Source organism: Podarcis muralis, chromosome 2, assembly GCF_964188315.1.
Source record: "Podarcis muralis chromosome 2, rPodMur119.hap1.1, whole genome shotgun sequence".
Taxonomy (NCBI): Eukaryota; Metazoa; Chordata; class Lepidosauria; order Squamata; family Lacertidae; genus Podarcis; species Podarcis muralis.
In genome coordinates this window covers 15863421-15886612 of record NC_135656.1, presented here as the reverse complement: position 1 = coordinate 15886612, position 23192 = coordinate 15863421, and the positions used below count along the sequence as shown (strand labels likewise).

Below are 23192 nucleotides of genomic sequence, written 5' to 3'. Positions count from 1 at the left end.
CAGGTAACATTATTTGCACATGCACACACATCCCTACACAAACACATTTTCATAATAAATTAGTATTCTTGCTGGGCAATGCTGAAAAAGTACTGCAGTGATCAGAGCTGCAGCTTCAAATCGTATCAGATTCAGATGCTGCATAAACAATGCAGGATTTCCTAAAAACATAGAACAGTATAGGTTGAACCGTGTAGAAATAGTTGAGTTTTTTTAAGCCTAGGGTAAAATGACACATGCTGCAGAAAATATAAAAATGTCTTCCCAGCAGTTACAAGCGCCAGTAAATTCAGCAATTTACAATTCTCTCAAAAGGGCCTAAGAGGACATTCTCTGTCATTACTTCATATCATCAACATTCACCAAAACTTAACAGCAGACATAATAACAAGCTATACTCTTACATTTTTTTATGAACTTCCCTAGAAACTGGACTAAAATCCCCTCCAGAAATTTTGTGTGCTACAAAGTGACATATCAAAGTAGCTAAGAGTGACCTTTAAAGGCCTGAAGCCTCCAAGGAAGCCTGTTGTGGTAAGTACATTGATGAATAGGGTCCTAAACTAAGACTTAACATAACACAAATTTCCTACTAATTTCTTAATGAGAAAAAACCCCAAAGTGATCAATGAAAGGAACAGCAACACCACTTTTAAAAGATGCATATGCTGCTTCTTGTGAATTGTCTATTCATAGAACTTCTGCCAGAAAATCTTACTAATACAGTGTGTTTACAGATCAGAAAAAGGCTTGCTTAACAAGGCAGAGCAGAACAGGACTGTGGAATATTCTTCCATGGTTTTACTGATCATGATCCAGCATGTGGAGAATGTGATTCTACATGTAAAGAGCAAATTAATTGTACAGAAATAGAGCTCGGTTTCTGAGTAACTCACATAGAAATACCTACGATATCTGATATATAAGGCTTTGAACTAAAAAATAAAAATCTTAAATTTGGCCCAGAAGCATATAGGCAGCATAATTAGCCAGTAATAGATGTTACTGTTGTACTAGTGATTACAAGTACTCCCAAACTTCTAGTCTGCTCCTTCAGAGGAAGTGTAACCACATCCAGAACAGACAATTGACTAGTCTGTAGTGCAGGACAGGCAACTGACTAATCTCATTACTCCAGTTAGGTAGGTATATACCGTGAAGTAGAGATGTTATGGTATGAGGGCATCTAGACCATATTCTCACCATACACTATATGACATTTCAAGTGCTCATCTCTTAAGTTTCTGTGGCCAAGATTCAAACAACCATTCATTTTTTTCAGTGTTTGCAAGTGCACTTTGTGTTTCCTTAAGCAGTCATATTATGAATGACAAAAAAGATGCAAAGGAGCAAAACAAAAGCAGTTTTTTTATGATATCATTGGTTATGTCTGTTGCTGAAAATCAAAAATTCTACTATGCAAGTACAAGCCCTTGATCTAATCAATGTAGCTCTTTGGTTGCAAACCCAAGTAACTTATCCCCGGTAAGATAATTCGCAAATAATTCCTCTTCTGAAATAACTCACAATGCATTCATGATAAAAAAGCAAAGGATGTACACAAAAGGGGCTGGCAACTGATCCCCCCCCCCTAAAAATGCCCTGTAGACATAATCCCTAATGTTACACCAGAGAGAGAGAATGTATACCCTGTAAAAATGACATCTCTTATTCCTCCCCCTATGCAGAGTCAGTCCTTTTCTCTCAACTTCAACACACAGTGTCTTCTGTTCTGCAAAAACCATCTATGGGCGTCATTTTCAAGAAAACTGAGGACAATAGCTTAACAGCCAGTGTGCAGAAAGCTCAACATGGAGACTAAAAAAAAAATGCAACCACAGAAAAGAAAAGAGGAAATGTGCCATTTATGGCTCAAACACAATTTAAGGTTTTGTTTTTAGCATAAACAGGAACTTTCTGTTAACTGATTACAGCTGCATGAAACAGCTTGCACAGGTCACATGGAAAATACATTATGCTCCCCCACCCCTCATTGTTATCCGAGACTCCTCACCCACATGTACACCTCATAAAAAGCAGTTGATTTTTTCCTTGAAGGAGCTATTAAAACCCATAAGATGACAGGGAACTAAACAGAAGAGGAAACCATCTACAGAAACACATTAAAATTGGTACATTTACATGATATAAAGGGCAAGGGGGGGGGGAGAGAGTGAGCATCAGGTCAGTCTCTTCCCTCGAACTGTATGAAAGGCTTAGAGCTCTCTCTCACTCAAGCTACCCAAGGGCATTTGAAAAAGGGGAGATTTACTACTCCAAGACAGCTCTCGTAGCCCCTTTTCAAAGGACAGAGCCATGGAAATATTTCTAAACAAGTATTTTAAGCAAACACAGATTTTTTCCCCATACCTACTGAACTGTCAGGCTTGGTGGAAAGTAGCAAATCAGAAGAAGGCCAGATGACAGATAAGTGTGTAACAGAAGGGTGGGTGGGGGATTTTATATTACAATAAAGGATCCAAGCCCCATCAGCTCAGTCACACTCTCCCCACACTTCAGTGATGCTCACTGACAGGCACACTGCTGAGGAGTCAGAAGGGATGCCACCCTACCCCTAATGTGGGTATCATTTGCACAATGCATGCAGTATTTTAAACAACCAGGGAGAAGTACATAAAGTGCAGCAACAACCCATACATGCTATAAGGCTGAGCAACGGGCTACAGGGAACCCCCACAGCTCAATACAATGTTTAGCTTTGTGCATTTGCAGATGTCACCAAGACCAGCATCTACCACAAGCCAGGGAAGATTCAGAGACGCTTCTGCACCCCAACGGATTACAGTATGAGCAAGGTGGCAATGAGGTAGCGGCCTACCCATTTCCACTGACTAACAGTGGCAAAGGGACTGCAAAGAAAGAGAACTTAACAATGTAAGTGCTAAGGTGCAAGCTTCAACTCACAATGAAGTCACACAGGGGGCATGTGAGTGCGGATGGGGGGGAAGGGAAGGGAATGAAGAAGGAGGAAATCTCTTGTGTGCCTTCGGAAAATTAATACAGACTAAGGGAAGGCAAAGGAGCAGAAGTAAAGGAGCAGAAAATGGAAATCTCTCTCTCTCACACACACAGAAATAAAGAAAAGGAGCAGAAAATGGGAAGCACAACAGTAAGAAACACCATAGACAGAATAATTGCCACATATAGGAAGACCAAGGATATAGTTTGAGTTCCTCACTTGCAATTTTATAAATCATTTATTGTGTCAACACAAACAGAAGTTATTAATATTGCAGTTGTTGTATAAGGGATTATGATGATGACCAGAATGTATGGAAACTAGTAACATTTTGGAATGCAGAAATATAGCAAATAACCAAGCCATCAATTCTAGCACGTGGGGGGGGGGGACCACCTTATCTAAATGATAAAATTCGATATTTGAACTACTGATAATAACAATTGTATTATAAACTGGTATTGCTACAACGAGGCTATTATTATTGGATTGTAGTTGGAAGCCAATAAAAAAAAAGAAAAGCACACGCACGCACACACTTAAGAAGAATTAAGAAACCCAAAGGCTCGTTTGCACCCTCTCTAACAGCTCCATGCTAACCCTAAACGAGGAAGAAAACGCCATTATCTAGAGAAGGGGGAAACGGGAGGTTGCAAAGAGCGCAGGATTAGGAAAAGGAGAGAAAAGGCCCTCTTCTCCTTCCTCCTTCGCCTCCGCCACCACCACCATCACTGCCCCCAAAACCGAAGGGGGGAAATGCCCTCTGCTTAGCCAAACAGGGGGCGATCGATGGAAAGGTGCCAGGAGTGGGAAGGGAAGGGAAGGGAAGGGAAGGGAAGGGAAGGGGAGAAGGGCTCCGATCCCCTTTCGCCCTCTCTCCGTTCCCGCCCTGGAAAGAAGAGGCTCACCTTCCGAGAGCTCCAGCTCCAGCTCGGCGAGCTGCTCGCGCACCTCCCGGGGCAAGCTGGCCGGCGGAGACACGGCGCCGTTACCGCCTGGCGGCTCAGCCATGATGGGGAGGGAAAAGTGGCCGACTCCGGCGGCGGCGGCAGCAGCGGCGGCGGCTCCTCCTCCTTCCTCCCCTCAGCGCTGAGGGCTCCGGATCCCGCCGCGCCAAGCAACGGCGCCCGCCGCCATGGCCGTGATCCTCCTCCTCCTCCTCCGCTCTCCTCCTCCTCCGCCCGCTTCGCCTCCGAGCGCCGCCGCCTCGTCCTCCTCCCCGCAGCCGAGCTGAGCCCCGGCTAGGTCACATGAGAAAGGCGGGAGGCGGGCAGGCCCAGCCCGGGCTCCGGCAGCAGCAGCAGCAGCAGCGGCGCCGCCACCACCGCGCGAACCGAACGAGCGCCGCCTCAGGCAGGGCTAGGCCTAGCCGTCGAAGGCGCCACGGCTAGCTAGGCCGCGGGCGACCTCCGCTGGCCGCCTCGGACAAGCGCACGGCGCCGCGATAGCGTTGGCTCGGGCCATACTTCCCTTCTGAAGAAAGCGCTTAGCATTGGTATGGCGCTTGTGAGGCATTTCCAGAAGATTCCATATTCTCCCAACTTGATGTAAAATATTGGGGTACCATCGTCCACGTGACGCAGTGCAAAGTTTCAATGGGAATGCCATCAACTTGTTTTTTAGGGGGTGGTCAGTCGGACCCCTTCATATATTTTATGGGGGCGTCAAAGTCCCCAGAGCCCCCAGAAGATGGCTCCTATGCCTCCAACATTTCTCCAATGAAAATAGTAAAGGTATACTATACCGTACGGGCCAGTCTTGCCAGACTCTAGGGTTGTGCGCCCATCTCACTCAAGAGGCCGGGGGCCAGCGCTGTCCGGAGACACTTCCGGGTCACGTGGCCAACGTGACATCGCTGCTCTGGCAAGACAGATCCGCACACGGAAACGCCGTTTACCTTCCCGCTAGTAAGCAGTCCCTATTTATCTACTTGCACCCAGGGGTGCTTTCGAACTGCTAGGTTGGCAGGCGCTGGGACCGAGCAGCGGGAGCGCACCCCGCCGCGGGGATTCGAACAGCTGACCTTTCGATCGGCAAGCCCTAGGCGCTGAGGCTTTTACCCACAGCGCCACCCACGTCGCCAATGAAAATAAGGACGTCCTATTCAAGAAGTGCATTTTTCTAGAAAAATACAAGTTGTTAAAAAGTTTGGCTCCTACTGTAACAACAACAAAAAATAGGTTCTGGTACTGCATGCCGTTGAGTAACCCCCTGAGAAAAAGCACTAGGAAGAAGAGGAGGAGGAGGAGGAGCTTTTTTCTAGAAAAATAGGTGCTGGTAATCACCATGAAGTTGTTACAGTAAGAGCTAAACTTTTTAACAGCAACAAAAAATAGATGCGGGTGGCGCTGTGGGTTAAACCACAGAGCCTAGGACTTGCCGCCGGTGGTTCGAATCCCCACGACAGGGTGAGCTCCCATTTCTCGGTCCCAGCTCCTGCCCACCTAGCACTTCGAAAGCACGTCAAAGTGCCAAGTAGATAAATAGGTACCACTCCGCCAGGAAGGTAAACGGTGTTTCCGTGCGCTGCTCTGGTTTGCCAGAAGCGGCTTAATCATGCTGGCCACATAACCCGGAAGCTGTACGCCGGCTCCCTTGGCCAATAAAGCGAGATGAGCGCTGCAACCCCAGAGTCGGTCACGACTGGATCTAATGGTCCCTTTACCTTTTTACTGTGTACCCTTGAGTAAGCCCTGAAAAAAAGCACTAATAATACCCCGCACATCTGACTGGGTTGCTCTAGCCACTCTGGGCAGCTTCCAACGTACAGTGGTACCTTGGTTTACGAACTTAATCCATTCCGGAAGTCCGTTCTTAAACCGAAACTGTTCCTGAACAGAGGCACGCTTTCCCTAATGAGGCTTCCTGCCACCAGCACCTTTGGGTTCCATTCTTGGACAGAGGTAAAGTTCTCAAACCGGGACACTACTACCATTTTTGCAGAGTTTGTAAACCAAATTGTTCGTAAACAGGACTGTTCTTAGACAGTTGTCTAGTTATCTCCTTGACTCGAGGATCGCATGACTCCATACCCTCCAATATTTATTTGATGAAAATAGGGGTGTCATGAGGGAAAGCGGGACATTCCACGATTAAATCAGAATCTAGGAAGGCTTCTGTAAATCCAGAAGGGTCCCTGGAAAATAGGGACACTTGGAGGGTCTGGGCTCTAGAAGCACTGAAGTGGGTCACCCCACAAGCGTAGCTCAAGTTTGTTTTAGCCCCGGGCGGGATTGCTAATGACCAATATTAAGATGAAAGGTCTGCCTTGCATGTTGCTTTATGGAAGTGAGTCGGGGGCATGTTGATCTCCCTGAAGTGACACCTCAACATCTTCAATACGTGCAAAGTCAAGGAGATTTGGAGCATCACATGGCAGTACAGTGGGGGGAAAAGGTGTGCTCTCCCAAGCCCACATTCCCAGAATGTTCACACTTCTGTTGCAGCGACATCTACACTGGCTTGGTCACATCCACAGGCACTCTCATACTCTGTGGCCATCCGACAGCTACAGGATCCAGCCTTCTAGCCAGCATGCTCAATGGTGACATGCATACAGGAAACCTGACTGGAAGTCAAGGTCGCTTCTGGCAATGCTGTAAGGCCAATGCCTACCACAGAAACACAATGCTCAAGAACAGGAATGATTGATCAGGAATTGAGTAAGCAACGTGGGAGGGATTAGCAAGTTGTTCTCAACCTTTTCCGGCCAACACATTTTGGAAAATTTATGACATGTCATGGACATGAAAAACCTGGCAAATGCTCATAATCACTCATCTCCAAAAAGTCAAAATATCAATGCCTCTGTAACCACCTTTTTGTGTTTAAAGCAAGCTGATTTGGGGTGGGGCAGGGGCCTTGGCAAGCAGCAGCAGCTGGGGTGTTTAAGTGCACAGTAGTGCTTGTGGACTCCAGGATTGAGTAGAAAGTATCTTTTATTCCACTTTAATAGACCGGGTTGATATGCGACGTTGTGCGTATCAATATATTGTCAAAATCACTCACAAACTGCATTTAAATCTCAAACCGCTAACTAGATTCCTTTGCTCATTTGAAATTCCTTTGCTTACTCCAGGACAGGAAATCTGTGGTCCTCCAGGTGTGTCAATTCCAGTTCCCATCAGCCAACATAAGTGACAAGTTGTAAAACAGTTATGTATGAAGGTTCCCCATTCCTGGTTTTCATAGTAAGGCTGAAAGCAATGCTAATTTGTGTGGTAATGAATCCTCATCTATAAAATGTAGCCAGGAATTGAGGCTTCCCCCAGACTTTTCACACTTTGCGACAAGGTACATGATGGAAACAAATATGGAAATACTTGAGGAAATGTTTTAATACAAATAACCAAGTTTTGCAACTTATGTTACCTTAATTGTATAATAATTTTTATACATTATTTGTTCAGGTATGTGTATTTCTTATAGCAATTCAATAAAACTGGCAAACTGATCCCCTTCTGCATGTGAAGACTGGAAAAACCCATATATGCCGTTTTATACAACCCACAAAATAAACAGCGGGTTTATCACTGCTGTGCCAGTACATTCACAAACCTTTCAATGGAGGTTCCACAAAGAATGTTGTCAAATGGAGTTTGCTTTTCCATAAATCATCAGGCGACGACTAGCAAAAGTGTAAATCTAACAAGCATCTCATGTAGTTGTGGGGAATATTCACTTAGGCTGTCATAGGATGTAGGTCTGTGGTTCCCCCCCCAACTTCCCATAATTTTACAAACGCCACAATTCAAAGCAGGGAGGAATGAAGTGACTCAACTCTTCTTACAATCTTTGTGCGAAAAGTCATGCCATCACCAAGTTGTTTTTGCCCCTCCTGGGGAAGACAGAAAAACCACCCTACTGTTCCCTCACTCCTTTGCAACAGCCCTCCCTTTCAAACTGAATGATTTTGAGTAGTTGGTGAGGCTCCAACTACATGTAGTTCTATTGTAAAAAAACAACACAGGATAAAAACTAAAGTGAAATAACATCGGTGAGGACAGAAGTCATAGTTTCCACTGTACTGGGTCAGACTGGCCAACTGAAGTATTGGCTTTATGTTTCAGGGTGAAATTTAAAAGAATGAATGCTGTTGACTTATACGTCCTCTATAGTGGGGGGGGGGGGCGCAGATTTGTGGTTCTCCATATGTTCTTGGACTGCAACTCCCAAAATCCCCAACCACTGCCCATGCTGACTGGGGGGCAACACCATCTGGAGCGCCACAGGTTAGCCTTCCCAATCTAAAACTATACTCCCGATGTAGTTAATTAGCCGTATGGGTAAGAACCAACATCCAAAGTAGCCTGTCTGCCATAACGGCATTGAAGATCCACCTATTTAGGAGTCTCTCAACAATTAGCTTCAGGCATATAGTTCCTGCCCGTCCTTCCGTTTTGATCGGTTAGTGGTTTTGAGTAATAAGTCTTCCACTTATTCGGCATACCAAGTCATTTAGCATCTGGACAAAGGATGTGTGTCTTTTTAAGGTGGATTTTATTATTTCCTTCTAACGGTTATTTCAGTTTCCCATAGCACCTTGGCAATGTCAAAAACAAATACAAATACATGTATAATTTTAACAATTAAGCATGAACCTACTTTACACATTTTTTGTTTTAGACAGCTTTGACAACAGGAATAAACCAAACTGACAAAGTAGAGAATCCAGATAATTACTACTTCTTCTTTTTTAAACAGAAGTCTCACAGAAAAGTGAGAATATAAATATCAGAAACCAAACCTTTCCAGGAGAGACATAGCTGAGTGGTTTTGACTGAAGAACTGAAACCATTTGTGCACTAGCCAGTTACATCAGAAATATATTTGAGGGGGGGATTTTATCCATGACAATCTTCTGTAAAAAACACACACCCTCCAGCTATTAAATATAAAATTCTTGAAGCTGTTACAGGTTACTTTGAAGACCGATTAGTTTCCATTTAATATCCTCTGAAACCTACATTAATACACTCATCAGATGTCTTCCAGAGTCCAGGGCTGGAGACCCAGCTAACTTTCATCCAAAGAATATTTTTTAAATGAAATGTACCATCCTAAAGGAAACCCACACAAAGAATATCTGCTCTCTCTCAAACACACATACATACGCACACATAAGAGCATGATAGGCCATTAAAGATTAATGGTAACAATCTTATGTTTCAGAAGGAAATATCAAAAGTTAAAGAAAAAAACCTATTGCATATTTGTTGTAATCACAATTTACAAAAGTTTAAGCTCCCCCCAACCCAAAGTGCATTTCTGTTGCATTTTGTCTATATAATGCTGCATTTTACAAATTTGAAATCTGTACACATGTAGCAGGTATTTTTTTTTCTCATGTGAATATTCACTTGGGTAACAGTAAAAAGATCGAACATATTCAGACATTTAGCCGATATTGATGAAATAGTAAGGCCATAGCTATTTTACTACAATAAAAGCATTGCTTAAGTCACTTAATTGCTACTGATCTGCCCCAGTTTAATCTTTTAAGTTTTCTTCTGGTCAGTAAGATGGGTTTAGTTTAACCTACTGCTAAATCTGCATCACACTTTCTGCCAAGCTAAATCAAAGAAAAGAAAAGAAAGCAGGAATATTAAGTTCCATGCCAACGGAGTATCTCCCCCCTTTTTCCCTTCCAGAACAAAAGTACAATAATAGGACCCAGAGTTATTTACCAATCCTAAAACCATGAAAGGAGGAAAACTCAGAACACTCATAAAATCACCAACAAATAAGAGTTGAGGAAACTGAAAGCTGTTTGCCATTATAATGAATTATTATTTCAACTGATAAGACTCAACAGGCATGTCTGTCCATTACTGACCTTTAAGGTGAAAGGTAATGGCATTTAGGTAGACAGCTTTGACACTGATGTTTTATGGATGAAATGCAAACATCAGCTTCATCTCCACTGTTTCAATATTTACAATGAAAATGCTTGTTTTGGTTATTTTACCAGTACAGGCTATGCCGGTATATATTACATTCATCCAGTATTTTTTAATAGACAAAGGACAAGGGTTCACATGTTGTTGTTCACTGCCTCAATTTCCCAGTAACTATAAGAATGCTTTGTCCATTAACACTTTAATGCAAAACTATGCAGAAAACAAGCACTGCCACATTCAACATTCTTACAATAAAACAGCAGAATTGCCAGCAGTGAATCTAGTTCTAAAGATGTTGTTTCTTGTTTCCAAAGTAATATGGGAAGACTGATGGATGGAGACTTAAGACACTGCCTGAGAATGGACAAGAGCAATAGTGAGCCCAGATAAGTTTCTAATCATGCAATAACTGCAAGAAAAGTTAACAGCACACACTGTCCGCGCTCTTTTTAACAGTTGCATTTACTTCGTTATTTCCTCTAAACCTAAAAGTTTATAGTAGATTTGGGGGGGGGGGGAGGCTATGTTAATTGAGTTGATAGTTACCAAATATTGAGCCCTCAAGAGTAGCAACTTTACACTGGAAAAAGCTGTTTTTACACACTTAACACATACATTGCACAAGAGCCATAGCCCACGCACACACGCACACACTCTCTCTCTCTCTCTCTCTCAGGGTGTATAACACATCCCTTCCATAGGTCAAGATTTTTAACTCACAAGAAAGCAATTGTGAGCTCTATTTTTTTAACATCCAAAAAAGCAAAGAGCTACACTTTCAAGTTGATCTGCTTTTGAACAAAGATTCTACCCATACGTGGATACATAACGCAGGGTTAGGTTTCACACACTCACATTGCCAGGTAATTTGTTTTGACTAGCCCCTTTCCAAGCAACTACATTCTCTCTGAATGACAGACAACCATATATATATTTCCAGAATTCCTGTCGGCTCTTATAAATTCAAATACATCTTTAGTTTGTAATGTCACAATACGTGTCTACCCTAAGGATAACTGTCGCAGTTCAACCTTTTTTTCCAATCCAAGTGCAGTAATTAGATTTATGATCTTAAAGAATTTTTGAAGTACTCTTCTATACATTTTGCAGCGTTCTTAACACTTTTAAATATTTTTCACCTTTTGTGGGTTATGTCCATACAAAAATAGCATTATGAGTAAACCAAAATGGGTTTCTGTGTTAACAGATGTGATCAATGATTTGTGTAAATTTAAAGACTGCCAAACCCAGCACATGTACTTTAAAATGAGTAATGATTAATAACATGCATAGAAAAAAAGAATATCAACTATGTAAGTACATATACACTTTTCAATCAAATAAAAAAGTGATTGCCAAGCTGAATAATAAGTTAGAGAAATGACAAATCTAACTTTATATATATATTTATATACTTATAAAAATAGATATGAGTGTTCTCAAAGCCATTGATAGAGAATGCCTACTGAGTAAAAATTGCCAAGGGTTATCTGGCTAAGAAAATCAGAAGATGAACATTTTCACAGTTAAATTATTTATCTGCCACTGACATTTTAAAGTTATCACTAGCATATATAAACTAGGATGTGGTAGTATCTCGCAACTGCATTTTCCAGTGTTCACAACTAACAACTTTAGATTTGTTATACTTGCTATTGACTAAAGAAAGGTACACTTTGTTGTTGCAAGATACTTTCCCCTAACACTTTAATACAGAACTTTGAACCCTAGCATGCAGATTTGGCAGATTTAACTTGTTGTAGCTTTCCTATTCCTTTTATGACTTACTACAGTTACCAGCTTATAACCCAGACTGCTCGTTACACAATGTTGTTAATCTAATTAACATAAAGCTATGTAAAAATCCTCTCCAATGTTCTCCAGACTAACTTGGAAGTTTCCATGGCTATCACCTCTAAAAAACCGAGGAAACCTGGTTACCAAACTTGCTGTTTTAAAAGTCTGCCCTCTACACAAAACCTGATTTCCAGTATAGTATGAAGTGCTTTTTTCAGTAGAAAGAGCTTTTTCAATATACAGTATCTATCAATGCAAGTCACTCTAGAGGCCCATCCATGTATCATAGCAAGGCCAAACTTCAAACTGACTTGCCTCACTTCTACACAATTAAGCATACTGAAGAGATGAAAATCCAAGGTCATTAAATGTGATACCAAGAAAAGGACTGCTGTGCACTTTTTATGTATTAGTCCTGCATCAGTACTGGAACGACTATTCCAGCTAGACGTGCATAATTCTGTAATAAAGATTTAGAGAAAAATACTAAAGCAGTGGGGGGAAATAAAAATAATGCAATCCCTAATTAGGGGGAAAGCAAGTACAAATTAAAACCTTGCCCACTATTCGTTTACTAATCTTGCTGTTTGTATAATCCAAAGTAAAACAGAGTTTTAAAAGCTGACCAAAATTAGTAAGTTCAAATACTACATTTCCAAAACACAAAATACTACAGTAGTACATTCAGTTATCAGCAGTGACTAAATCATGACATAACAAGTATGTGGCTACACTCATTCATACTGACCAAGCATGTCAGTTTTGGGGCTGATTTGTAATGCAAGGCCATTAATGGCATACACATCATCCTACAAGCCGTACATTAAATAGATTTAAAAAGTAATTTATAACTTTTACAGAAATGCTCTTTTCAAAAAAGAAAAAAAAAAGGGAAAAAATATTTTGCCTCTTCTTTCTCCAGGTGAGGAACATGCTATCGTGTGTATGTATTTGTTCCTCATTTCCAACAAACTAATTCATAACCCAAAACTCTACCTTCAGGCAGGAAACCCGCTGCAAATTAAAACAAAAAAAAAGTTACAAAAATTATAATCTTTTATCATATTTATATTGATTCAATTCCTCCAGCATTTTATATATCACTTTGAGATGAATATTGGGACCTCTTCAAGCACTCTCACACCGCAAACTCTGTGCTCTTGAATTCAGTGTCCGCTTTCCCCACATTTGAATTTCTCACAGCTGGCCAGTTTCTCCTCTACTGCTCATTAGTCCATAGTTATGATTAAATAAAAAGTTTGATCAATTTTCCTTTGGTGATCGTGGTGGCACGTACTGTTCCTTGCCAACACGCCGAGGCGCTCCCTGAGGAGAAGACCTACGTCCACATTGGCGCCTCTGTTCCCTGATTTTTCCTGCGGCTCCCTTGGGAGGCCCGTTGCCCCTGAAGACCGCAAAGTCCTTAACCCGTCCTTCAGGTTTTTCGCACGCCTTCTCTCCAGCTCTTTCATGGGTGCCATTTTCTTCTGTTTTGGCAGGAGAGGTTACATTGGTACGCAGCTCCCTAAGCGGCTGAACAGGAACTGGAGCCATCTCTTTTGGGGGTTTCTGGCAGACTTCAGCATAGCTGAGCTTCCGGGGTTGCTTTGGGTGTCAAAGAGAAAGGTTTTAGTGTGCCAGAATACAAAAGGACAGCATGCTGGAGAGCATTTTAAAATAAAAACCAAGTACAGTGGTACCTTGGGTTAAGTACTTAATTCGTTCTGGAGGCCCGTTCTTAACCTGAACCTGTTCTTAACCTGAACCACCACTTTAGCTAATGGGGCCTCCTGCTGCCACCGCATCGCCAGAGCACGATTTCTGTTCTCATCCTGAAGCAAAGTTCTTAACCTGAGGTAATATTTCTGGGTTAGCAGAGTCTGTAACCTGAAGCGTATGTAACCCGAGGTACCACTGTAGTTTCTCTTCAGTCAATGCAAAAGTTTATTTTAGTATTTTTGTCAACAGCCCCCTCCATCCGAACACAAACCTTCACTGCAAATACTGGGGTGAAATTCCCACATTCCCCAAGGCTTGGAGGTGTTTATTAAAGTCATTGAAAACCCACTGAAAGCAGACACCCTTACCTGTACTGTCACAGTAGGTATCGTGTTCGTACTGGTTGTAGATGAAGTGGCGTTTGTCCTAGGTGATTTTACAGTACTGAGGGGGCACACAGGTGAAGGTGGCGAAGTCTGGCTTGCAACCTCTTTCTGCGCTTGGACCTCTTCCAACTTATCTGGTTGAGTGGCACTGGTAAATCCAATGAGAGTTTGATATTACACCTTGCACAGGAACTAGCAGGGCTTCTTGAAAATGATTTCTTGCATCCAAAGCAATCATTTTCCAGGTATGGGAACATATCTAAAGGCAGGGGGCACAGATTCCATATGCTCCCTTCCCTGTGTGCATGTTGAACGCATCATCACACACAATGCCAGCCTATTCTCACACAATTAATCATAACATCATAGGTCCTGCTCCTTTTTTGTTCTGTTATGCACTAGTCGTATGAGCAACACATTTTTTTTCATTGTTTTTATATTCATTTGTCTGACAAACATTAAAATACAATAGCCCAATTTGCATGGAACGTAAAGCCAAATAAATGGCTTGGCACAAAACAAGCCAATATGTGGGTGGGCCACAAATATGTGGGTGTAGCCACCGCTCTCCTCCCCTGGTCTGGCAGTGCTACCCAGGACTAAGCTATGGTTTGGTTTAGTATTAGGTCTAAAATCAGGCTCGTGATTTGTCTCACTTCAAACCACTAGCTGTAGCAAAAGCTTGGTTCTTGGGTTTACCACTTGTGGCTTCTCTAGGGGAAACAAACTACGAGTCCAGATTCAGACATAACACTAAGCAAACCACGGATTCTCCTTGGTTAACAGAGCAAAACCGGAAGTGTGCTATGGTCTCAATCTTCACTGCAGAAGCTCATCAGCACCAAGTCATTGTTTGGCTTAGAATTATGTTTGAACTGGCTCCGAGTGCAACCATGTTCCTCCATTTAATCTGCTTGCTCTTAAGACTCACAAGTGAGCTCTTAAGAACTGTTTACTTATTTTAAGGATATTCAGTATAACCAAATATGGGGACCCAGATTACTGCACAGTACCTTTTAAAACAGAATCATCTGTTACCAGACATCTGAGGAGATAGGCAGCACCATGAACTACTTCTTACAAACATGAAGAGTACACAAAGCATTCATCAATTAAAGGAAAAAGGGCAGGGCATTCTGAGTATAGCTGCAACTTTCACCCATACTATTATTGATATTTGCTGTTGTCTTTTGTTTAACTAGCTGCCCCGTAATTTGCTTCCCCCCTTGGTTTTCTTTTTATTGATTGCATGTCACTTTGAACAGCCTGCTGGCAGAAAATGCCTCTAGTACTAAAACAAACATAAATATATTTGCCCTTCCCTTTCAATGCAGCTACATAGTTCCAGGTGCAACTTAAAACTAACACTTGTCTCCTTACCTTAATCCAGGAACATCAATCTCACAGGGAGAACTGGCACTCACGACAGGCTGAACAGTACTCTGGCCCTGCTCTTCCTGAGTAGATGTTTTACAATCGGCTGGCAACTCTTTGTTTTCCTAGAGGAAGCAAAAGAAACGATGTTTTCAACAATACAGACTAAGATAACAACTCACATGAGTCACAGCCACAAACAAGGGGCACACAAACATTTTAAAATAGGAATGTCATTCAATCAAGCCCGCAGAGTACATACATTAAAATGGATCCTTTACAAGGTTGTAAAAGCAGCTGCACCTGTCTACTCCAGCACTGCACACACCAGCAGCCATAGCAGTGGTGAACTCAGTCTTGTATTTAAAGCACTAGCCTGGTAGCCACAGTGGCCACAAACTGCATGCAGGTGAGTGAGGGAATTGGCAGAGGAGGGATGGAGCTCTCAGTCCCTCCTATGCTCAAAGAATAGAAAACTAGATATGCCCTCAGAGGAGGCAAGCCATTTCCATACTCAGTACAAATCTAGAGCAAGCTACTGGGGGAGGGGGGCAGATCTCTTCACAGGACCAGTTACAGGTCTGATGGGGCCTTCAGCAAACTTGTATCTAATGGGTCTCCAACTCTTGTCACTGGGCCCTGTGGCAGGCTTAGCTGATAGCAGTGGCAGGCTCCAAAGCGATGCTACATAGGGGCATGGTGGGATATTTAAATGGTGGCTATACTCAGGTACCTAGCACTGATTCAGTATAAAAAATAAAGGCAGGCCCAGGGCAAGCATCACTGGTGACACCTTCCAGGGCACTGGCCTCCTGACCTTCACTCTCCTTCCCTCTTTTGTGAGCCCCTAAGCAGGCAACTAAACATTTTGCAGGCTACTAACCTGTGTGGGCTTATTTACAAGGGTGGCTGAAATAATCCTGGCTCAGATTTCTCACCCAGACATTCAGCACCCACTAGACGTAGTGCTCCTGTATGGACCCCTGTATGCTCCTGTATGCACTGTGTAGCAAGCATTCCAAGACAGGGGTGCATTTGTTTTATTATTGGTCACAGGCTTTGGGGCCAGGTTGGTGGGAGGCAGCCACTTCCCGCTCTCTTCTAACAATCTGTGCCCTTGATTAGGACTAGACTCACTCTAACCTCCCCTTCTTGCTCTGAGATTAGGTCAAGCACTGAGATTAGGTACCTTTTCTTTGCTTATTCCTTTAACAACGTCCGACATCCTACTCTCTAAGACTGGGTCCCCTTGTGTTTTTATCATGCTGCCAGGCAATGGAGGGAAATTCGAGGCTAGCAAGTCAAACTTTGGTGTCAAAGTCTTAGTTTCAGCTGAAGGCGGAGGCCGCTAAAAAAGAAGATAACATGTTAATATACGGTGAAGGAGTAACATACTATGCCCCACCCAATCAATATTCAATCCAGAGAAGAAATTGAGTAACACACTTCTTCCCTCCATCCAGATACCCTTGCAAGCCATATTCATGCAATACAGTGAACGGGTTCACACGCAATGCTAAATCAGACTGCGGCTTTCAATGAAAGCATGAGCAATTAGATTCCTGGATAGAAGATTGCAGTCGTGCTGCTGCTGCACTGCTGTGAGCTATGCCATGATTTGCCTTAGCCTGCCATCCACACCCAGGCTCATCATTTGCATCTTCCAGTAAGCCTAAGAACAAACTGTGGTTACACAGCTTGTGGTTTGTCTGGAGACAAACCACAGGCCTGGGTCCAGACGATATGCTAAACCAAGCAAGCCACGACTTCATGCACAGCAATCGCAGGACCAAAGGAGAAGCAAAAAGCAGCCACAACATCCTCTTCAGAAGTCCCAAGTGCTTGTATTTAGGTATTGCTGTGATCTATATCGGTGAGAAAATATCCTAGTACTATTGAAATTCACACAAAATGAGATTTCAAGAAAATATATTCAATGGAAATTGAGAGCAGTATGACTGTGAAATCAAATTCCATTATGTGCAATACAGGTGGGAATGAAGAGAAGGGTCACTGTTTGGGCAGAAGGGACGAATGATCCAAGCCACTATTTTGGAAATGACAGAACCTCTTTTGGCACATGAAGGGCCATCACAGGGGCTGTTTTACTGTACAGTGCTACCTCTGGATACAAACAAGATCCGTTCCGGAGCCCCGTTCACATCCAGAGCAGAACGCAACCCGTGTCTGCGCGTGCCGCAATTCGCCGCTTCTGTGCATGATGTCATTTTGACCGTCTGTGCATGTGCGAGCGGCGAAACCCAGAAGTACCGCGTTCCGTTACTTCCAGGTCGCCGCAGAGCGCAACCCGAAAACGCTCAACCTGAAGCAACTTCAACCCGAGGTATGACTGTACAAATATTCCTTTTAGTAAGCCCAAAACCTTACCACAAGTCTGTCATCTTCCCGCCTTCTCCGACCTCTGAAAATGTTTCTCCTGTAAATAAGCAAAGGGAAGCTTCCATGAACTTTCTAACTATTTTAAAAGCTGCTAAAACTGTCAACAGCTTATTGATATGATTAAATGCCCACACATCTTTTATTCCCTGTGTTTTATTGGAGTTTGCCTGGTTTTGTGGACACCCTAGAGCTGGCAGAGAGAAGGTTCCCTCAGAGAATTAACAGTAATATCTTTCCAGCACCAGTGTTAATATTGTGGTGGTTTTGGGGACTACTTTAGCTCAAAGTTTATCTTTGATGTGTGAGAGGGGGTATTTTCCTTTCTTATTATTCACTTTTAGTCTGCTGATTTTGAATTTTAAATTTAAGAACAGCATTTATATGAATTTCATTTGTTTGTAGAACTTTGTTTTAAGAGTAGCTTTGAGACTTTACTGTAGCAAAATAGTCCCAGGTTCAAATGCTGACAAAATAGAGCACTGGATGCGCTGAGAAAGACCCCTGCCTGACAACAGCTACTGCCTGTCAACACAGACATCCTTGGCTAGATAGACCAATGATCTAGCTCATTATAATGCAGCTTTATATAGCTGGCAGAAACCTTAAAGCACACCTGTAAATGATGTATTCCTTACCTGCCTCGGCTCATGCCATAATCACCATTTTGCTCTATCTGTGTAACAGAAGAATCCTTCGGTGAATAGCTTTGATCTTGGTGTCCTGACAATGAGTTTGCTTGCCGTTCCGTTTGGAAGTTCCTTGAGCTGGCTCTGTGAAGTTGTCCATCTCCTACGGACACAGCACTGACTGCGGATGTTCCTTCAGCAGAATGTTCAGAACTACTTGACAATCGGAAATGAGGCTTCACGCTGGATATGTAAAATACAGGGACATAAATTAACCCAACAGTACAAAAAGGTGCTCCTGTCAACAAACTAAACTGGCCACCAACACATTAAGAACTAAGGAATCCTAGTAGTATTTTTTCCTAATAACAATACAAATCTACATTGGCCACCAGCATCACAACTGTGAATTGACAGAATACAATGTTTGAAAGCAAAAACAAGGCTATTTTTTTACTCAGCATGGTTTTTTGTGCATGTCAAGTTGTGTATCTATTTAATCACTCTAATCACTTTTCAGGTTCAGCTCAAAATCCAACCACTCATTTCCTACCTTCAAACGAGCATACCCCCATTTCCTTTCTCCTCACCCATTCTGAGATTAAAATATAGGGCAAAATAAGGGTCTCCATATAATTTTTCTTTTTGGGGGTGCAATTAATCATGTTAAAACAGATAATTACTTCCCCCTTTTTTAAAAAAACAAAAACACACCACTCAGTTTCAATATGCTTTGACTCCCTATATGGATGTGATACCCAGTCAACACTAAGCTTACAGCTTGCAAAATAAGATCGCCATATGCAGTCATTATTATTTTCACGGGGACATTCCCAAGGGAGCTTGAAGGAAGCAGTGGTGTGTCAGCTCTTAAACAAAATTTCATTAGTTCCTTTAGATCTAACCAATTACCACCCAGTTTCAAATCTTCCGTATCTGGGTAAGGTAATTGAGAGATCGGTTGCTGAACAGCTTGGCAGGTTCCTGGAGGAAACATCGGCTTTAGATCCATTTCAGTACGTTTTCCGTCCTGGTTTCAGGACCGAGACAGCTCTGGTCGCCCTAACAGATGATCTCCCTAGACAACTGGATTGAAGCGGGTTAGGACTGCTGATTCTCTTAGATTTGTCAGCAGCCTTTGATATGGTCGATCATGATCTTCTGGACCACCGCCTCGCCAACCTGGGGATACAGGGCACAGCCTGACAATGGCTGTGCTTTTTTATCTCTGGTCGGGGATAGAGGGTGGCGCTAGGGAGGGAGATGTCGTCGCGCCACTCCTTGGTGTGTGGAGTGCCGCAGGGTGCAATCCTCTCCCCAATGCTTTTTAACATCTTTATGCGCCCCCTTGCCCAGATTGTCCAGAGCTCTGTGCTGGGTTGTCACCAATATGCTGATGACACTCAGCTCTATCTGCTGATGGATGGCCACACCGACTCAGCCCCAGACACACTGACCAGATGCTTGAAGGCTGTGGCTGGATGGTTTGGTGGGAACCGATTGAAACTAAATCCTTCAAAGACAGAGGTCCTATGGCTGGGTTGGGATGGCATGGGGATGAGGGACCAACTCCCTTCTCTTGCGGGGGCCCAATTAGTGCCAGTGCCTTCCGTTGGGTGTAATCCTTGAAGTCGCCTTTTCCATGGAGGAGCAGGTTACAGCAACAGCTAAGGCGACATTTCTCCATCTTCCCCGCATTAAGCAGTTGGTCCCTTACCTTTCCCACCCTGATCTGGCCACAGTGATCCATGCAACGGTCACCTCCAGGCTTGACTACTGTAATTTGCTCTACACGGGGCTGCCCTTGAAACTGTCCCAGAAACTCCAGCGGGTGCAGAATGCTGCAGCGAGGCTGCTCATGGGGTCCCTGCCATGGGAGCATATTCACCCAGTGCTTTACCAGTTGCACTGGCTCCCGGTGGAGTATAGGCTCATGGTTCAAGGTGCTGGTTTTGACCTTTAAAGCCCTTTGTGGCTTAGGGCCATAGTATTTACGGGACCGCCTCTCCTGGTATGCCCCGCAGAGGACCTTAAGGTCCATGAATAACCATAGTTTAGAGGTCCTGGGCCCGAAGGAAGTCAGACTATCTTCCACCAGGGCCAGGGCCTTTTCAGTGAAGGCTCCGACCTGGTGGAATGCTGTCCCATGAGACTAGGGCCCTACAGGATTTAATCTCCTTTCGCCAGGCCTGTAAGACAGAGCTATTCCGCTTGGCCTTTAATTTGAATTCAGCCTGATCTTTTATTTCCCTTCTCTTTCCTCCCCCTCCCATTTTATGAATATTACCTGCTCTGGGACCCCACAGCAAATTCTCCCCTGGCCTCCTTGCTGGCTCAAGTAGGACTAATTCAGCCAGCTAGCCCTGGTGACTATCAAATGTTTATTGGATGGATTTCCCCCAAATTCATTTTTGAACTTTGAATTTTGTCATCCATGCTTTTATACTGTATTTTCTGAACCAGGAGGGGCGGGGTATAAAAAAAAATGTATTTATAAATTTATTATCATGTCCCAATAAAGAATCGCATCGCTGTGAGGAAGGCCCAAGAGGCAAATAACTCCAAGAAATCCTTTGCCACTAGGGGATCAAGGCGCAAGTAGTTTCTTTGAAAACACTCAAATATATATATATATATATATTTGGGGGGGGGTCCCAAACAGACTTACTCAGTATTAGCTGGAAACACTGTAAGGTGGGTTTGAGCAGAACACACCCTGCTAAACTATTCTGTCTGTTGTGAGTGGAGGGGGTGTACAGCCATCAATTTAGCATCACAGTATTAATAAATCTAATCCTTAATGGAAAAACTCTTTATTGACCCAAACTGTAAACTGATTCAACTTCAAATGTCACAAATGAGTTTGCAAAAGTCTGAAATATATTTAGAAACCAGTTGGTAACTACTTCTTCTTTTTGCAGTAACTGGAATCAGCTAATCCATTCATTCCCATTTCAAGAGGGTTATCAAAGTCATCACAGGACATCAACAAAAACTGCCAAGAGGGTCCAGAATGCTTTAAGACCTAAATGCAGAGACTTCTATAGCTTTTCTTTTGAGAAATGACTCCTTATAGGAAATTGAAGAATTGCAGTGTAGTACAATCCAAATCACACTAGTAATAACCAAATGAACAGTTTACAAATTCCAGAATAATGCTATGACCAAGACACAGTACAATTAAATAGAAATATGAAGCTTTTAAAACCAGGATTCAAAGTGTGAGCCAGCCCTCAGATCTCATAATCTTAGCTGTCATTGAGAAGGGCACACATTCTTAGCCTAAGCAAGAGAAAGAGAGGCCAAAGAAAGAAAACAGCAGGAGAGAAAAGTATGAGAATATTAAGAGATGCTCAGACTTCGATTGTTAGGCCCATTTTCTCTCATGTGCAACATTTATCATCACAGGGCTGATACTCAGAATCCACATCTCATTCTCGATGCTGCCATAAAATAAAAAACGCACAACCGTCTGATCTGTCAAGAAATATTACTCAGAGGAACATGTATCTCCAAAGCTGTGGTGTGATTTAATCCTACAGGATATTCTCAAAGATTAGAAATATTTTGTTCAGCTGGGGGGGAGGGGCGCGACATAGTTAAGGCAGGCCAATATATTTGTTTTCCTAAAATGTATGCCCACTGACAAAAATACTTTTGTAAGGAGAAAATCATTTTCCAATGTGGTTAGATAGTTTCGTAAGGCTCTGAAACCAAGCTTTAAAAGCTTACTATATAGTCATGTAATAATATTAAAACAGCTGGAAAAGACAGATACACATTCATATTGCCTAAACCAGAACATCTTCTGGTTTAGATTATAAACATAAGACGCTGAAACTTTCTAGTCAATCTCAAAGCTATGGCAACTGTAAATTAGAATCATAGAGTTGGAATAGACCACAAGGGCCATCGAGTCCAATCCCCTGCCAAGCAGGAAACACCAGTTAGGATATGAAAGAGAAATTAGGATATGAAAGATATTGATAATCACAAAGAGGACGTCTCAGCATCTTCTACATTTCCCCCAGCTTTTCACTTAGTACAAGCAATTCCACAGAAAGTAGGTTCCACATGCTGGAGGCATCTAAAACTCAGTCCATACCAAAATGTCTCAGCCTGTCTTACTGAAGGCTTTAGAAAGCCAAGTGCCTGCACAAACCAAATTTTATTGAGTTTCGGTTAAAATTAAAACACCAGTAGCACAGGTCCCGTTGTTGCTGAAATTACTGTATCATAGTCCAACTTCTGTTAGTGATACTGTCTGGCAACCCTGAACTTTGGCCTCCCCCAAATGTGTACAAAGGCTGTTTGCAAACGAAATCTCACAGAAAGCAATGACTGTGTTAACCTAGCACACTATCATTTTCAGTAATTATGAGTTGTTCCCATTTACTGGACTTTTTCTTCTTTTATGAATGAGCATATCTACACTCAAATCTTTACAGCTGTATCAGAACAGAGTCTAATTTGGTAAATGAATTACAGAGGTGGAGACAATATGTCTGTTATAACAGAAGTAGCTTGAAATGAACTTATCATTGAAATGTTGTTCTGTACAATTGCACGACACCTTCCTCCACTGCACACCCAACTGCAGAAAGCATTCCTTTAAGTGTGTCACTGATAAACACTTCAATACAACAGAAGAATGAGCCTGCAATGCAGGGGTTGGGAACCTCTGGCTCACAGGCAAATTTTGGCCTGCAAGGGGTCCAATTTGGCCCACATAGCCTGTTCCCCTAAACCACATCCACATGCCCATCAGCTGATGCCACTGATAAGTATTAAATTCTGCATTGGCTGTGCACCTAAGGCAGCACGATTTAATCACTGCTGAACAGTGGGGGTTAAATTCTGCTTAGTTCAAACAGGAGTGGGCAAGGGTGTCTGAAAGTTCCCTACCTTCTCCCTGCTGCTGGTCTCACACCTTGTGGAGCTGCTGTGAAAGCAGCTTCTCCTGAGCACAGCAAGCATGGTAAAAATCTGTGGTTTCTTCCTCCCTTCACAA

At 42.8% G+C, this 23192-nt stretch overlaps 2 protein-coding genes across 4 annotated transcripts in view; both read right to left on the bottom strand.

Annotated features, from left to right (window-relative positions):
- DIP2B (disco interacting protein 2 homolog B) overlaps positions 1-4290 on the bottom strand; it is a 184910-nt gene extending 180620 nt beyond the window's left edge. For all 3 annotated transcript variants that reach the window (XM_028710881.2, XM_077923935.1, XM_077923934.1), the window contains exon 1: positions 3889-4290. In XM_028710881.2, the coding sequence (XP_028566714.1) occupies positions 3889-3991 (103 nt within the window). In that variant the 5' untranslated portion in view covers positions 3992-4290. The remainder of the gene's footprint in view (positions 1-3888) is intronic.
- A 4170-nt stretch (positions 4291-8460) lies between these two features.
- Positions 8461-23192, bottom strand: part of LARP4 (La ribonucleoprotein 4) — a 36917-nt gene continuing 22185 nt past the window's right edge. Inside the window, exons 11-16 of the mRNA XM_077923932.1 lie at positions 18191-18424; positions 17544-17592; positions 16345-16503; positions 15162-15280; positions 13764-13929; positions 8461-13281 (exon numbers count right to left, since the gene is read on the bottom strand). Coding sequence (XP_077780058.1) covers positions 12940-13281; positions 13764-13929; positions 15162-15280; positions 16345-16503; positions 17544-17592; positions 18191-18424 — 1069 coding nt within the window. The 3' untranslated portion in view covers positions 8461-12939. The remainder of the gene's footprint in view (positions 13282-13763; positions 13930-15161; positions 15281-16344; positions 16504-17543; positions 17593-18190; positions 18425-23192) is intronic.